This window comes from Nesoenas mayeri, assembly GCF_963082525.1.
Source record: "Nesoenas mayeri genome assembly, chromosome: 3".
NCBI lineage: Eukaryota > Metazoa > Chordata > Aves > Columbiformes > Columbidae > Nesoenas > Nesoenas mayeri.
Genome location: NC_137544.1, coordinates 117185089 through 117203125, shown reverse-complemented (window position 1 = coordinate 117203125; position 18037 = coordinate 117185089). Strand labels below are relative to the sequence as shown.

At 40.0% G+C, this 18037-nt stretch overlaps 1 protein-coding gene across 1 annotated transcript in view; it reads left to right on the top strand.

Annotated features, from left to right (window-relative positions):
- The window catches only part of PLCB1 (phospholipase C beta 1), a gene marked incomplete at its 3' end in the record, with an annotated part of 356829 nt that overhangs the window by 201857 nt on the left and 136935 nt on the right, over positions 1-18037 (top strand). Inside the window, exons 4-7 of the mRNA XM_080341590.1 lie at positions 6727-6867; positions 13243-13322; positions 16981-17034; positions 17610-17685. Coding sequence (XP_080197716.1) covers positions 6727-6867; positions 13243-13322; positions 16981-17034; positions 17610-17685 — 351 coding nt within the window. The remainder of the gene's footprint in view (positions 1-6726; positions 6868-13242; positions 13323-16980; positions 17035-17609; positions 17686-18037) is intronic.

Genomic DNA, 18037 nt, shown 5'->3' with positions numbered 1-18037 from the left:
GGGTTTAAACAAATGTTGGCTCTATTTCTGTGCATAGGTCGCTATGGTGATACTATGCAAAATTTGGAATCCATTCTGAAACCCTAGAAATGAGAACAAATTTCACAGAAGAAGTATTTACAAATATTGATTTGATACACTTTTGTGAAATGCATGAAGATATATTTGTATTAAAAACCATAGTGCAGGTTTATCTGTATTGGACTTGCTAAGAGTGGCTTGGTGATATAAATGAATATCTTTAAATATCAAACTTCCTGTGAATTCTGTGTAATAATAGAAAAGAGAGAACACTGTTTTGAGTATCTTTGATGTAGTAATTGGAGTATATTCGTTTCACATGATTGTCATTAGGGAAGACAGACAAAATCCTGTCATTGAGTTTTGTAGGTGTGATTCCCATGTATGGACATTCTCTTTAATCAGTGAAAGGGATTGCTGAAAGATAAACTATTGATAGTTTTGACTTTGGTCTCAACAAAGGAAGGAGAGAGAATAAAGATGCATTTCTTTGAAGGATGAGTCTATCAATCCACTTGATGGGACATTCTTAGTCCTGTGCTGTTGCTAGGTGATGTGTGGCAGAAGGGGTGGTTGAACCAGCTCTGAAATCTGTGTTGAGATTCTTAACAGTGACTTTAATCCAGTTAGCAAGAACATTTCGTTGCTGAGGGCCACACCAGTGCACCATAATGCTTCATAGCAGCTCAAGAGATGGTGCAGAGTGGTGGTCTCTTTGCAAGGAAGGATTAGGGGTGGGACAGGACACTTGTGGTGGGGTCGTCTCACCTCCAGCAGTCAGACTTCTCCAGTAAACCGCTTGCACCTGCACCTCGTGTGCTCACTAGCACAGGTGGGTAATTTATTCTGCTGTGACACAGGTGGGGAAATACCAGCCTAGAGAGGCCCTTCACTTGTTGTGTGGCTGTTGGTACAGATGCAGTGGCTGGACAAGATGAGACACTTAACCTGGAGAGACAAAGACTCAACTCTTAACTATCATCATGGACCCAAGAAGTCTTGCAGGCCAGAACTGTGTGCTGTAGCTACCACAGGTGGTACAAAATCACTTCAACAGAGTATTAGGAAGCAATTCCTACCTTTATTTGGTGTTCTGTGCTGGGCAGTTTGCTCTGTGGAGTTTAGCTGGATAAGGTCAGCGGAGCTGCTGAAGTCCTGTGTCCTAAAGTCCATGGGGGTAAGTGGGCTGATTTAGAGACAGTATTTATTTATGCTGCCCCTACAACAGCAACTTAACTGGTGCTTGAAGAGTTAAGATCTCATATTTTGAAAGCTGGGTCAAATATATTAGATGTGTATGCTATATGTGTGTATATATACATTTTTGTTGATAAACACTCTGTGATAAGGCACTCCTGAAGATAAGACTTTGCTCTATTTGAGGAAAATCTGTGGGAGTTTTGCTTTCGACAGAGTCACAATGGAAGGGCCTGTTTTAACGAGGTTCTTTGTTTAATTTAAGCACAAACTTGAGTGTTTTCCTGGAAAACTCTTTGTATATCTAACTATCTAATTACCCTTCTTTTCCCTCCTTCTCCTAGGACACATAAAGAGTGATAAAAATATAAATCCCATTTTGAATGCTTTGAAATCTTATTCTGATGAGCAAGGAACTAAGACAAAATTCTGTTGCCCATTTTTCTGACCTCTCCAGTCTTGAAGTTATCAGGACACAAATACAATATAACAATTTGGATTGTGATATAGAGTTCTGGGAATTCTGAAGTATCCGTGTAGCTATGGAATGTAGTTTTGAAATCTACAACAAAATGTACAGTTCTGTCCAGCCCTGCTTTACTGAAAGAAACTTTAGCTTCATTAAATATAGTGTTTTAAAGTAAGGAGTATGGCATATTTTTAGTACTACCAACAGAAAGCATTTGGAAATTGCAGGTTAGCTTGACACAAATAATGAAAGTAGCTGATAAAAATGAGTTTGTGTGTAGAGTTTGGTGGGGGTTTGTTTGGGGGTTCCTTTTTTGTGGCTTGTTTGAAGTTTGCTTTGGGTTTGTTTTTTTAAAATCTACTTTTTGGAGGCTTTGGGACCCAATTTTATACCTATAGATTCAGTAGGACTCAAGTATTCGTCATCTTAAAGACAACGTTTCACTATATGAAATGTATGAGAAAATGATTTCAGTTGCTAGATATTTGGGGCAGGGAGTGGGTGACATTCTGCTTGCACAGGAGTGTTGTTTAGATAATATAGTACACACTGTATGTACTCTATACATGTAGTGTAGTATGTAATAACTCCATTAGATGTTTTTGCTTTATGAATTACAATCTTCAAACAGCAAAAACCAAAACCCTCTAATTGCACAACTGTTCTGTCAGCCTAGAAGTTCTGTCTGAGTTTTTTGATAACCACCCAGTTTGGCCATCACATTGTAATGATTAAAACCCATGGAAAATCTTTAGCATTGGACAGATTGTTTTACATGTAACGTAGGTCTGGGGTGGGAGGTGGCTGCTCTTGAGATGGTGCTGCAGCTTGGAGAAGTAACAAAAGGCGGCGCGTTACATCTGAGGTGGAACCTCGGCTGAGCTGCTGCTCCTAGATAAGTTTAAATCAGAGTTTTACTGAACCGCACAGCAGCCTTTTACATATATATATATAAACACACATTTATGGCAGTGTATTAAAGGATAAGAAAATTTTCACAGACCGCTGATGTGTTGCACATTTTCAGAGAAAAGTTTAAAGAGATGGGGATGCTATTAAAAGATGTTACAGCATTTATTGTAATGTGCAGAGCATGCCTTAATTGGAATTTATTAATAAGTGTTGAGAGCTGTATTTTAGTATCATCAACCACAGCTGAAATTAGTCTTCATGGAGATTGTCATTAATTTGGCTGAAGAGTCTTTTAAAGTTTCCTTTCACTGAAAATCACAAAAAAATAATGTAAAATAGAACAGGAATAAGTTTTGGGAGTCTGATTGAAATCTTTTTATCTGCCTGTCTACAGGATCTTGGTTACTAACAAAACATGATTATTCAGCATTTGTTCATTCATGTTGTAGGAATTCCATAAGCTTTTATTTGTGTGTGTGTTTTGGGCTAATTTTGTTTTGGATTGATTTAAGGTATATATTCTTTGGGTAGTTTTCTCAAGACAACAGCACCGAATAGGGACGGATTGTTACCAAATGAGCAGATAGTCCTCTTCCCACAACTGGACATGGTTCATCTTAATTTTTAAGGGACTCTAAAGCTGTTTGTGCGGTCAGTATCATCCTTGTCACCTCCTCTGTATTTGCCTGCTCACAATTTGTGTCTCTCTTTGGGAATCTATCAGCCTTTTAACCACAGAGTTGTCCCATCACAAACACTGGCTTTCCCACTTGGTTTTAGGACAAGTCCTTGAGCTGAAGCTCTTGCTGGACTTTACTGGAAGGGAAAAATCAACCTGCCACCTAGATCTTCTGAGTAAAAGAGGCAAAAGGATGCTGCTTTGCCAGACAACATTGAAACAGACTTAATAAATCATTCTGTTACAAAAGGAGCTTTGAGTTACATGGATGCTGTCAATAGCTGTTTATTGAGCATCCCATGGATGTGTTCCTAACATCACAGAGCTTCAGTAGTTCAGGTGTTTAAAAGATTACTATAATTGATATTCAGTAGGCATAATTCTTCTGGCAAAAGCTTACACCAAAAGCCAATCTGTCTACTTGTGAGCCAGTCTATCAAATGCAGCACCAAACAGCAGCAGACTTTGTCTCGTTCCTCAAAATGGAATTATCAAAATGGAAATAATCCGATTTACATAAAAGAAGCTAAATTTGGTCTTGCTGCTTGTTTTTTTCTCCATGTGCTTTCCTATCATCTCCACAGGGAAATTTGCTGAGATTTTAAAAAGGGCTTTGATTCATAGAGCTTCCATAGTCCTCAAGATTTTGATAAAAGATGTTTTGCTCAGCTCTTTAGTGGTGTTTCCAGCTAAGTGCAGTAATAAGGGGGCAGAGCTGTTTATGAGGAATACAAAGAGCTGACAGAGTGCTTTGGTGTCTAAGTTTGAGAACTTAGACCTAAGGACCAAATAAATGACCTATATCAATCAGCTAAGGGCTACGTTGTCACTGACAAGTGGCAATGCAGCTGTCACCCTTAAAGGGCAAATACACCTGTGTCAGGGATCAAAAAGGGCGTGAATCCTGTTAGTATCAAAAATATTCTCTTTCACTGAATTTATAATAAAAATATATATTTTTAGATGTGTGGAGCATGTTGCAGGTTACACTGAGATAGCCCAAGATACTCAGTGAATGCCCTTTATAAAATAATAGGTGCTGAGTGGCAGCCAGATACTGTATTGCTGTAAGGGACTGTTCTTTAGGCTTGTTGGACAAGTCTTAAACAGGAGAGACGAATTCAACATTTTACTCCTCCAAACCCAGCAACCCAAAGAGGATGATCTGCCTAATTTCTTACCTTAAAACCTGGAGAAAAATCCCATGGTTTGGAAGACCAAATTAATACATTGCCTGATAGGCCACTTTGCACTTGTAAAAACCTTACTGAGCCAGTCCCAGACAACTTCTCTTTTCATGAATTTGCTTTGAAAAAGACACCTTGTTTCAATATGTCTCTTTTTTTTAATTCTGTGATGCATGGCTAATTCATATCACAGACTAACCAGTGTATGATCCATCATAAGTCATCCTATAGTTGAGTATAATTATGAAGCAAAAAGGTGATCATCGTTCTTCTTTTGTTGATATGATTGCAGTTCATCACCAAGAGTGAAACTGCGAGCAAGGGGTTCAGCCAGGGAAAGGCAGAAAGGAAAGACAAATCTGTGAAAGAGGATAAAACCATATAGACAATGCAGTTTGGGTTGAGTTCAGAAAGAAGGATGCTCTTCCCAGACAGGCCCTTTAGCAAAAGCATTTATCAGTCTGATTTCGAGTTTGAAACGGTAGAGAGTAAAAAGCAGATGAGTTCTCATCTTCCAGAGCAATTAAACAAAGCTTTGTAACATTCAGCCTGTAAATAAAAGAGAAAGGAGCCCATCTAGTAATACACCATCACTGACTTGGCATCTTTAGGGCATTTCTGCAGCTTTTCTCCTAGATGTGAATTATCCAATTTCTCTATCTTTCTCCTTCAGATCCTTATCCCTGGAATGCAACTACTATTTTTATATCCCTCTTCTGTTTTTCTCTTATGTGAAAGCCTGTCATTAAGTATTTTACCCATGAAATCTTCTTTGTCTCAGAGCACAGTCTAATTCCTTCTTTACAGAACCCTCAAATGGGATTATTCTGTCTGTTTTCCTGCAACACTTGCCATCATACCCAGTATTTAATGAGCCTCAGCATTTTATTATAGACAACCTTGTAGTTTCTTCCCAGTTCATATGCCATATTTCAAAATGCTCTCCTAAACCTTGTGAAGTGTATGGTGAACATATGCAGAGCTCCATTTCCTACAAGCAGATCTGATATCAATCAGAAGATGCCTTTTATCATAGATTGAGGTCTCATCCATATAGGTTTTCCTTTCAAATTGATGAAAAATGGCCCTTTTAATCATTTGAAACTTATTATCCTGTTACACTAAGTTAAATTTGAATCAGTTGGTGGAGACTGAGATTATTTTTCCAAAGTTATTAAATATTCAGAAGTGCCGTAAACACTGAACATATGCAGCCAATGGAGGGAAAAGGTTCGTGTGAGAGTGAAACGTAAATGGCAGCGTATGTTTGCATCAGTGTTGAAATCATTTAATCTCTACACAGAATCTGACATCTTATAGCAATACTCTTTTTTAGTATTTGTAGCCGACTGAAAAATCTTACCTTTTGGGAAATCTGAGCTTTCAAATTATACCAGCCTTATTCAAAGGATTGAATCCAGTCATGCGGGGCTTCTTGTCCTCCCTCTTTGCCTTTCTAAACATCATCTTGAGGCCAAGGACCAAGCAGTTTTCTCTGTTTGAAAACCACCAAGTACATTTCTTGGGAATGCTGCAGCCTCCTAGAAACTAGCAGAGTTACAAAATAACCTGAAGATCAGGCTATTAATAGCTGATAAAAATCATTGAATATATCATTCCTTCACAGAAATGTTATGTAGTGGTTTCTATTTTGGATATAAACCTGGAAAAAAAAAAAAAAAGACTAAAAACTAAATATAATTTGAATATATTTACAATTTCAGTAATACATGGCTTTTCAGGCGTGAAGAAAGAGGGTGGCATTACTGTTAAGTATTATTCATTTCATAGATATTAAGACAGTTATCTCCAGTCTTCTCAATTCCTTGGGCAAAATGAAGTTCTCATTTTGAGCTTTATCTAAAATCCATTGAAATCGTAGAGAATCTCTCTGCCGAGACCAGTAGCCTTTGGACAGATTGTGTTAATTTGATAAGCAAAACAGTTTATGCTTAAATTCTGAGGCAAAATAACCGAGAATAGGAATGTGCCGCCATCAGCTGAACAGCTTTGACTCTGTACTGTGCCAATACAGAGCTCACAGGCTTTAAAGGATTTACAGTAGCGATTTTCTTTTTATTCTGAGTTAATAACTTTAAATATTTTAATGAATAATTAACCAGATTAGAATGTAATGTCTTCATGCTTAGACTGTTCAAAATAACACAAGTTTTGAAGTATTTGCAAAAAAAAAAATCACCTCTTTTAGTATAAGTAGTTGCAGAAGATTTTTAACCATTTTGTAATGTGTTTACCTGCAGGATCCAAAACTACGCGAACTTTTGGATGCTGGGAACATAGGAGGTCGACTGGAAAATCGAATGATAACTGTTGTCTATGGTCCAGACCTGGTCAATATATCGTACTTGAACTTGGTGGCATTCCAGGAGGACATAGCAAAGGTAATATACAGTCTTCTGTGTCATATAAAATTAATGCATTTAAAGTATTGTTTTGAGATATGGATAAATGAGGTAAAAGTGGAGATCGCTGTGAAATAAACCTCAGTTCTGTTATAGAGCTGTGCAATCATTTTTTTTTCCTGGATTTTAATTCCATGAATAATCCCCCACTTGATATGTGTGCTCATCTTCAGAACATTGCTTGTAAAGCCCAAATGAACACTGCGAACATAATGGTACATGCATACCAGCTATAAGTGCTATACTGTGGCTCTCCAAACACATTATATGTGGTCTACATCTCACCCTTTTATGCTTGTTCTGAATGTGTGAGAATTGTGGCTCATCTGTGAGACCAAGGTTCAGAAGTGGTTGGCCTATATCAGAGTAGTGGGTAACTGCAATCAGATACCTCATTTAACTTACGTGACTGTTTCTGCTCATGACTAAAGGTTAATTCTAAGTGTTGCATTTTGTCTGCTGATAGCCCTTGATAAGAATTGAGAAATCAATTACCTCAGCAAAGTATTTTTTCCATGCAGGTGTACAATACTTTCATTTGTGTCCAACACACCACAGAAAACACATTTGTGTGTGACAAGCGAATTCTGACTGAATTTAGTGCATGTTTATTTCTTTCCGCCTTCCACTTTATCTCTGACTCATTTGTGTCCCATGAAGTGGGAGCTCTTTGATTTATCTATCCCAAATTGCCATTCAGAGCTGCTCCTCTTTGCACTTCCATTCATGCAGCTTGACTGATGACAGGCTCCGGATAACCACGCGCAGAACCCACTTTCATATGTTTTGTGTCCTCGAGTCTAAAACATAGTGCTACAAAGACAATTTATCTGTAGACTGCTGTTATTTAACAACAGAAGAATTGATTTGTCACCTCACAGGCAATGAGGATGGTCAGACCAGTTTAAAAAAAGGTCATAGGATAAAACATTTAACCTAGGAGGATGTATTTTTGTTTACACGTTTTCATTAGCTGATTTGGGTCTATTTGGCAAATACACAATTCCCATTGTTTCTTTGATATAAAAGAATACAAACAGAATGAGTTTGCGGTGCTCTATGGACCGCTGAGTGGGAAGTGCTGTCTCCAGACTTGAAAACGCAGAATTATACTCCACAGGTGTGGTTAAGAAATCTTAACACTGCGAAAGTGGAAGCAAATGAAACAGCTCTTAAGGGAAAAAAATGGACATGTGATGGATAATGAAAATGTCTGCTAAGGCTTTACCAGCAAAAATGGTTGGCTCTTACCAAGGGAGAGGGAGAATCACCTAAATCAGAAGAGTATGGCTGTCTTTTTCCTGTCTAGCCAGCAATCAGTAGAGCATAATCTATTTGCTGAAACAGTGCAGAAATTGCTATTTTAGGGCTGTTTTCTGTTTGGTAGTGGAACCTTAAAAATACTGTAGATAAAACCATATTTTAGAAAAGCTTGGCTGCTCTAAATCCTGAGTAACTCCTACAATCTGAGTAACCGAGAATCTAAGTCTTCCTTGTTATTTATAAATGCAGTAGACCAAACAAATCCATATTTTATCTCTCAGGCACTGTAGCGTGGGGCTGGGATTTTCCCAGCGTTGCAGATTTGCTGTCCTTGCCCTGAGACCGTGCTTAATATCCTGATTGTTTTAGTGAGAGCGGAGTTTGGTCACTGTTGAATACATCTGAAAAAACACTTCCTTCTTTACCGTGCTTTCCAACTCAATATGAGCCAGACCACAGAATCTGGTCCTTATCATCTCCAGGACCCGTGTAGTGACTCAGAAGTTGTTATAAATAAGCACATTGGGCACAAATAGTCTCTTCAGAGACCTCTGAGAAGGCGTGTAAATAAAAGACATTTTCAATATGACACTCACAAATGTTGACCCGTCCTCTCACTGACGTTCCAGGGAAAGCAAGTGCCAATGAAAAACTCCTCCACCTTTCCCTTTTCAGTGCATGAATATTTTTCAGGTTAACCCTTCGTTTGTGATACTTTATTTGTCAAGTTGTGTGACAGGTATCGATTTATCCTCCCTTGGAGGAGAACGGCAAAGTAAGCTGTAACAGTCTTAGTGAGGCACTTAAAATTACTCAATTATGGGGTTTTCTTCCTCTGCAGGTGGCTTTCTGTTCATCACATCCACTGGCCAAGTTGTGGGAAAATTATGAAAATAAGAGCCTTGGGCTATTCAACTTGCTTTAAGTGACCAAAAGAGCTAGAAATGATGGCTTAGTTGCAATGTACTGGTTTATGTTCATTCATCCAGGAGAAAGTAACTAATATTTAAGGTACATTAGTGATGAATGGAAGGGCACTGAATATTTTTGGTTAATGGTCTAAAAGGCAGATTGTGAGACACGTCTTGATGATGAAGAGTAGGAGCACTGATAAGGTGCTTGCTTATTTTCAGACGGGTGTGCCCATCTTAGGAGAGGGTTTGTGAGCATCCACAAACACAGGGCTAAAGCAAGAGCTTTATTCTCAAACCCTGTTCTAAGCAGATGCTCTTTGTCTCCATTTCCAACATGAAGTCCAACCTGCAAACTTCTGTGTCTCTTCCCAAATGTAATAACTTCAAAAGCAAACACCCAATCTTTCCCATCTTTTCCCCCTCTCTTTCTTTTGTGCCTCTCATACCAACTCTATTCTCACCACACTACTCTGTCCTGGCCGTACAGATCCCTATCCAGAGCCCAAGGAATTCTGTCTTTCCTCGGTTTGATGGGCTTTGGGTAACATCAGTCACTAAGAGCTGATGAATTCCTCTATACATGAAACGATGTCGTAGAAGATTATTCACAGCACACATCTTTCTTTTTCCAGCTTCCCTGGTAAGAGTTTGACCAGCTCAGTGTAATAGAATGGTAAAGAAAACCATATAAATTCACATCCATTTGACATATTTTTTTTAATAAAATTCATAAGGATGCTGAGAGTGTAGAATTTGAGCGGCTTGCTTTGTTAACCTCCCAGCAAAACCAAATGTGCGAGAAACATTGCCTTCGCATGTAGTCAGTTCTGATTTGAAGGAATTGTTTTCAAGAATGTGTGCTGTCTTTTCTTACGAAAAAAATCTCATCTCTTGTGTTGAGATAAATGTCTTACAGTATGTATCCTGATGCGTGTAATAGAGGAGAGAAATTACTTCACTGAGCAACAGATTTCCAAATGAACTGCTGCTTATATGCTACCTGCCAAAGCTCAGAACAGCTCAATAATTTGTTAGTAAAGTTCACAGGAATGAGATAAATATGAATTAGTGTAACAAGACGTAGCCAAGAGGAGATTGAGTTCAGGGAGCTTTTATCATGATGGATGTGACTTGCTCGGAGTTGCATGTCAGGCTGGGTTCTGCTGCTACCGAATGGGATCAGAGGCTTCCAGTCTGCAAACAGTTTGTTGGCACTAATACAGTCCTATTTCAAAACACCCAGATTTATATTTTCCTTTTATATTGCATGTGCATAGGAGTCCACAGCTACTGCGGTGATTTAGAGGCTGCTGTAACCTTTGTGCAGTCGGCTGTTTTCTGTTTCCACGCCGCAGAGTGCTCTCGGCGAGCGCTGCTGGTCCAGGTGGCTGCGGAGCGCACCATGCACGGAGGTGGAAGACGGGCTTTACCTGTGCCAGGCAGCAAACCCAAGGACACAGAGCTGTTTGGTGGCCGAAGTGGCGAGACGCATCTTGGCTCACAGCTTGGTGCCAAATCAGTCCAAAGCATCTTGATTTCTGTGGCTCTATGCTCAGGGCTGTTTCCCCTCCTGCTGAGGGTTCAGAGCAGTGACTGGAAACATGATGCGATCCTTGGCGTATTTTCTGATGTTGTTTTTTTGGCTGCGGCTCTGTGGTGGCTGGAATGAAGAACCTAAAATGGGAGAGGCAATGAGCAAGTGTTGCTTGTGACTTGTTGACTTGGCACCCATGTCGTTAGAGACGGCTCAGCCTGCAGGTAGCCCTTAGGATATTTGGCAAGAGCAATGCGGTCACTTGAAAAGCCAGGATAAGCTACCAAAGGAACATGGCAAGACTGTTTATATAAATAATGCTCGTGACAGGCACATAATAACGAAGTTTCCCTTACAACAAGTGCTTGGACAAAGAGAAGGAAGACCTAGGGTGTGGGATGCTCCAGAAGTGCTCTACTTCTGTTTTCTACAAAAGACTTCAGTTTGAAACCCAGTGGAATCGATGAGATCAAAACAAAAGCTATCAAGAAGTGTTAACAGCCAACGTATTTTCAATTTTGAAATAATATTTTATGTCGCCGTTCATCTTTGCAGCCATTACTGTCACAGGGAGAAGTTTTAACTGCTATTATTAGTGCCTCAACAAAGCCGTGTTTACAAGATGAGCCTATTTTGAGCATGGAAAAATGAGTTGCCAAGAAGGAAAAAAAATACCGCACTTAATGCGCTTTCTGTTCCAAGAGTCACAACAAAGCTTTGGTGTTGCTAATGAACCCGACCCTTTCTCTTGTTCTTTCTCACACCCCTGGTTTTTTTCAAATTAGACCTAAGGAGGAAAAACAAGTAAAGAAAAGAATAAAATGGAAGTGGTCAGGAGAGGCAGCTGGGGATATCTCAGCAACAGGGGTTTGTCTCCAGAATAGCAGTTCTGAGAGGTGGGTTGTCTCACTGGCTTTGGAATGGGGTTGCACATGGGGTAGGCTTAAGGATCTGGTGGTTCAAGGATGTCCAAAGCTCATCTAACAGCAGGCACATCAGTAGCCTTATCCCTTCTTCATAGGGGGTGACTGTGTGAAAGCACTTTCAGGAATAAGATCTGAGAGCTTTAGGGAACAAATCTTAGCACATTAAAAAAAAATATAGAAAAATAAGTGATACCTTCTGAACCTCCCATATTGATCACCTCGTCACACAGAAACTCGAGGTTTTTTAGGTAAAACAAGCTGGCAACCTCTAAAGTGACGGATCAACGTTTGCTTCATTGGATGTTGATACTTTTCATCATTATCAGTTTTTGGCAGAATGATATCACCTATTTGTTTGCATTTTCCTCAAGAAGAAGAAGAAGCAAGGGTAGAGTATACATCCAAAGAATATGCATCTGGAAGAGCGTATGTGGTTCTGGATCTGGGCTGATATGAAAAGAAACTCAATTTAATTTCAAAGAAAACTCAGAAAACTTCATCAAGAAAAAAAGCTTACATTGTTTGCAAAGGCGTTGTTTAATCCGTTTAAAAAAGAAAGGAACAAAAATAAGCAAAGCCAGTCCAAACCCACAGTTGTGATTTAGAAGGATTACAATTAGAGACTGTAAATAAGCACCAGGTTAGGAAGGAAAAGGGAACTGAAGTTGTCAATAAAAAGCTGCAGGAGAGACCTGCAGGGGAGGAGAGCGACAGGGTGAGCAGACAGAGTCTGAGTGTTGGGTTATAATGATGGATCAGCCCTGCTGGGGTCCTAAGGGAAGAACTTCAGCAACATGTGTAGGAATTAGAAAAATTAGGTGGAAAAATAAAGGGAAAAGTGTGGGAGAGCCCTGGGAAGAGCAGCGACTGTCCATGGGTAGCCACAGGACATTTCTTCCATATGTCAGGGTAGTGATGGGGGAAAATAATGTAGCGAGGGACAGGACCACAGTGTGAGGATGTATGGTCAGAGGAAGAGGAGTGCTTCTGTTTGGAGTTGAATCTCTTCCCAGTATATCAGAATAATTTGAATATATTCCTATATATTTCTACTGCTTTGGGTTTTTTAAGTGTGTTGCTTATGTCGGCTGGTAAGATCTTAGATGGAGTCAGTACTTTCAGTTCTTGATCTGGTATCCACTATAAAAGACAAGGCGTTATATTTGTTGTCTGAATTACTCGGTGATCTGTGTGGAGAGTGATGTGGAGGTTCTTACAGCAAACCCTTGCAAGAGGGGACATTGGAGCAAGAAACTTCTTCTGGTGTGGTCTGTGTCCCACCACATCAGGTGTGTCTTCAAAGGGCTTTGAGCCCATTTCAGCTTCATTTTAGAAGAATAGTACTAAAGGGCTCCATTGTTAATCTTTAGTGTGTCAACCAGAACAGTGCCCAACACAAGAAAATGTATTTTTCTGGGGCATTTATTTTGCATCTCCCACAAATTTAAATGTGCTTTGAGTCTGACGTTTATCTTTGTGATTTTTCTTCTAGTACATTAGAATAAGATATCTTTAAAAATATATTTCTAACCGTCTTCGTTTTTTGCAGCATAAGAAAGTCAAGACTCACAAATGAGGAAGGAAGCTGTAATTGGAAAAATCAAGTTCAGACTTCAATTAGGCGCGTTTTACTAACAACATAATTTTCACAAATATTTTGCACTGTGTAAGTAAACATCTAAACTAAGCCTCATTCAATCCAATTTTCTCTCTATAGGAATGGTCAGATGAAGTGTTCAGTTTGGCAACAAATTTATTGGCACAGAACATGTCAAGGGACGCGTTTCTGGAAAAAGCGTAAGTGGCCATTGGATTTAATGCTGTGGGTGTTGCTCTGTTCTCTGCGTCATTTTCCTCTTTTCTTGTTAGTCACATTGTCATCTATTGTTTCTGCTTTGATGAGTTGTCACTTTTGTAAACACAGGCTGTCCTTTCTCATGATTTTAAAAAGCCTGTTATCTGAATGTCATTTAAACAAAAGTCTTGTTAGGGTTCTTCTTGCAAACTACTAAGTTGTAGCAAGAAAACAGAATTAAATGCCATCTTTCCCTAGTGTACCAAAGTAGTATTTTCAGCCATAGTCTGAAGCTCTCCATTTAAAATGAATGAATGTTCTGAACTGATTTGCTTCTGGTTCATTTTCCTTTTTTTTCTGTTATTGATCAAAAAATGAGAAATGGAAGAAGTCTTTTCCTCAGTCTAATCTCTCTGGTTTTCACAAGATTCAGAGGGAAGGGGTGAATCCATTCATCTAGTTTGCTTTGCATAGCATGCAGGTTCTGAGTTGTTTTCGACAAAGGATAAAAGCTGTTAATGAGAACCTTTGGGGTGTAAAAACACACCTCCAAGAGAACTGAACCAGAGATTAATGAGTCTTAGCTGGATATGTGCGCATGCCAAGGGAGTTTTGCTTAAGTGATATCATTGAGAACAGCACTGCAAAGCCACCCAGGTGGTGATGGTGATGAACTGGGGTGTTCATTGGCCTTTTGGGGATCTACAAGAGCAGATATACCCTCCCCAGCCCAGACATTGACTGGTTAAATTCAACTTTGTGTCCCCTCAACCACCTTCTAATTTCTGCTTGCAGAGAGAGTCCAGCTAAATACCAGGGTTTAGGTATTTAGGCTTAGGTTCCTAAAACTTGGCTCCATCCAAGAAGCAAGTTAGTCCACCCTTTTTCTGGACTTTCTAAGGCTGTTCATGCCTAGCTTCATTAGATGCACCCGTGCTTAGTCAGGAGGTTCCCAACTGCCTGACTTGAATGCCATGTGCATATTCATAGGTGCCTGTTCTGGGAAGGAGGAGGGGTGGGATGCGTTTCCTTCTCATCGTGTTCATGTGGTGCTGCTGAAGTCAACAGAAATGCTTGGAGAAACTTTGAAGGTTGGACGTTGCAGGAACTGCAGCTTTGCGCCTGATAATGCTGTCTTGGGACAACAACGATATGTTAGGTGAACAAAAGCCCAAATACATGGAAACATTGAACATTTCCTTATTGTTCCCCAAGGTGAGAGTGGAGAAAGCACTGAGCAGACCCAGGTGTTAGAGCAAGAGCAGCTCCACAGGCTGTAGATCACATCACAGGAGTGATTTGCTATTACTGTTTCCATGCCTCTTCCCACTCCAATCCCCAGGTGGCCACCAGACTTTGCTGGCAGGTCCATAATGGGGAGGGTTGTGGCTGTGCCTAATGGGTGTTTTCACATCAGGTTCAGATGTAGTAGAGCAGACTTAGTTGGAACCATTTTTCTGTGGTTGTTCAAGGAATGTTAATTAACGATGAAGTTATAGAACACATTGTGTAGATTCAGTAACAGGCAAGCGTGGCATTCCTGTGTCTTTTCTTTTTCCACTAATTGATACATCACTTAGGAACTGTTGGGTTTCCAGGGTCTTCTGCACAGATGCCAAATCAAGCTAACATGAGAAATCTTTGATTTTGAAGATGAAAAATATTTTCTTCTTATTATTACTGTACTAGGCAAAGGGCTGCTTGCAGTCCTATCAGAACTCTTTTGTTAAAATAGAAAAACAAATTGCATTAGAGCAAATTAGAAAAGCTCCTTTTTTGTGGCATTCAGTCGCTTACAGTGTTGGAAGTGCAATAAACAGCTTGCGCAGCTCTCCTGTGGTTTGGTCAGATGAGAAAAATAGGGTTAATTTGGGAAGGAGAGGTAGTTAACAAAAATTGTCATTTTGGTTACAAAGTGCTCATTCTCTTGTAACCATACGGTGTATTTTTATGTTGGAGTGCAAAAATGGGCACTGGAGGACGTTAGTGTTGGAATCCTGACCTGTGCAGTGATGAGCAAAGGGTGACTTTACTGCAGGAACCTGGAGTCACTGGTGGGTCTGGAGTTTATTATTCCTGGAGTCAGCACCGGGCTACTGAAACGAGTCCCTTTGGCTGCTACCGATGGCAGCATCTCCTAGTAAGCTTTTTCACAGCTATAACATCCTTGCTTTTCTTAGATGGATGGATAATGGCTGCAGGGAAAAAATAGAATCTCATGTGTAACAAAGAATTTGGGAGAAAAAAAAGGTGGCAAGTGCTGGTGGGGATTGACTGTTCTTCAAACACATGTTTTTAGTTTGCTCTAACTGAAGTTTAGAATTATTTTCTGTTCATTTTATTTCCAGCTATCTTTGCTGTAGAGGAAAGCACCAAGTGTGACCAGAAGGTACTGAAAAGTTTCAAAAAATAGAAGGCAAACTAAAAGAAGCCTTTTTTACTAACCACTGTGAGATGGGGCAGAGAAGACAATATTTTTGTATGGTGACACGGTAGCACAAGAGATTTCAGTTTCCAGAAGACATATATGAGGAGAAAAGGATTTGTGAAAATATTCCTATCCTTGTTAGGAACGTTAGCACGTACTTTGTTTTTGAAGCGGTTGCTAATGGCGTTTTTGGTTGGGAAGAAAAGAAGAGTTTATTAGAACCGTGCCGTTTCTTTTGCTAAGCCAGTGGGTAAAATGAAGAAGTTTTTTTAATAACAATAAAAAAAATTCCACTGAAATACTTAAGCGTTGCCACATTTTTCACCAGACCATATTACTGCAATGCTCACTTATAGTTTTAATTATATTCAAGTGGAAGAGATGAAGCACTCAGAACGCTGTGCTCTTGGCAGGCTGCTGCTGGTAGGCATGATGCTGGTAACCAGTAGTCCTCGCAAACTGGGAGCAGCATCAGACAGCAGCCATAAGCCCAGCTGCTTCTCATTAAAGCTACTGGATGGCTCCTGTTTCAGGAGACTCTGAATCCATATGTTGAACGATTTCAACAACAACAAAGATAGATCTTCATCTTGCTGCCGTAATGAGCTTGTGAGAGAAGTCACAGGTCCTGAGATATGGAGATGCTCTAAATATTCAGTTCAAAAGCTGGATAATTGCCTGTCTGTAGATGGTTTCAGCATGTAATTTTTATATCGCTTCACACTGGAAGTGTCTTGGGCTTGCCCAGGTTGTGCTGAATATACTGACGCTCTTCTGGTGCGGTGATGTTTTGGTTGCCAGTGATTTGATTTCCTTCCAGCTGCGAGTGACAACATTTAGGGTCAAATGGAGAAACCTTCCCATGTGTGTGATGGGGGCTTAGGGGTGCAGGGTGTACGATATCCAGGGACAGTTTCAGCCCCTGGAAGAGGAGGAGAACAGCCACCTTTCCAGCCTGCGTGAGAAGGAGCTTGGGGTAATGATAAATTTGTGCATTAATGATATCTGCAGTGTTGTGTTGCAAGACAAGGCAGTATTAGACACTACAGGTGTGTTACCGTTGATGGAAAATGTATTTACGTACTAATGAAATCCCAACAGGTTTTCATATTGGGCAAAAAAGGCGAGTGGAATTTGCCAGCTGATCAGAGCACTGGCATTGAGCTGGAATGTTAGTGGAGGGGTACTCGAAAATACTGTAAAAATAAAACAGGATGCTTTTGTCTCCACAGTTACACGAAACTTAAGCTGCAGGTGACTCCAGAAGGGCGGATTCCTCTGAAGAAGTAAGTTCTGTTCTCCTTCCTTACCATGTAATTTCTTCTGACTTTTGCTATGTTTGAGATGAACATGTGACCCCCGTGTCTAGAATAAAAGTTTTATCATCTGTTGATGTCACATATTGCAGGAAAGAGTGTGGTACTCGGGATGTCTCTGTTCAATTACCCTTTGGGTCTAGATTGCCATTGTGATCTTGACCAAGACATTTAGCTTCTCTGCCCTTGTTCTGCTTGTGAAAATAAAATCTAAAAACAAACAAATGGGGAAAAAAACCAATACCATAATTTCTTTACATCAGAGACATGCCATGAGGATAAATATACTCCAATTGCCTGTTGCTGAGTTGATCTGGAGAGCAGAGGTGACTTTCTCAATTAACTATCCACTGTAATAGGGGCTTGTGTGGGTTAAACTCATTGTGGGCACCATTAAACTCAGGTGTGTTTACCGAGCAGCCAGCAAATGGAAATAAATAACTAAAGATGTGATAGACTGGGAAGCAATATTCAGTCTTTAAGCCACAGAAATCATCAAATCATGTCTTTAAGCAAATTCCCTCTGGTTTCTCTTTGTTTTGCAGCATTTACCGCTTGTTTTCTGCTGACAGAAAACGAGTAGAGACCGCGTTAGAAGCTTGTAATCTTCCATCTTCCAGGGTAAGCATCTGAATGTATTCCTGGCTCTTACAAAGTGTTGCTTGTATTCAGCGGTGTTTGCTCTCTATTGAGCTGAGGACGATTTGTTCAAGGCTGCTCATGCTGTGCCGGCTTCGCTTCCGGAAGGAGTGTGAATGGATTAAAGGAAAGGGCAGGGGGTTGTGTGACCTGTCCTCGTGAAGCGCTGGGAGAATATTTTAAGCATCGGTGACTGTTGCACAATTTTCAAGGCACAATTCCAGAGCAGTGTTAGCACAATGTGTAGCTAATGGTATAATCTATTTCCTTCTCAAAAAAAACCCACCACCAAAAATCTACGCACCACAACCAACTATAGCTTGAGTTAAGTGAC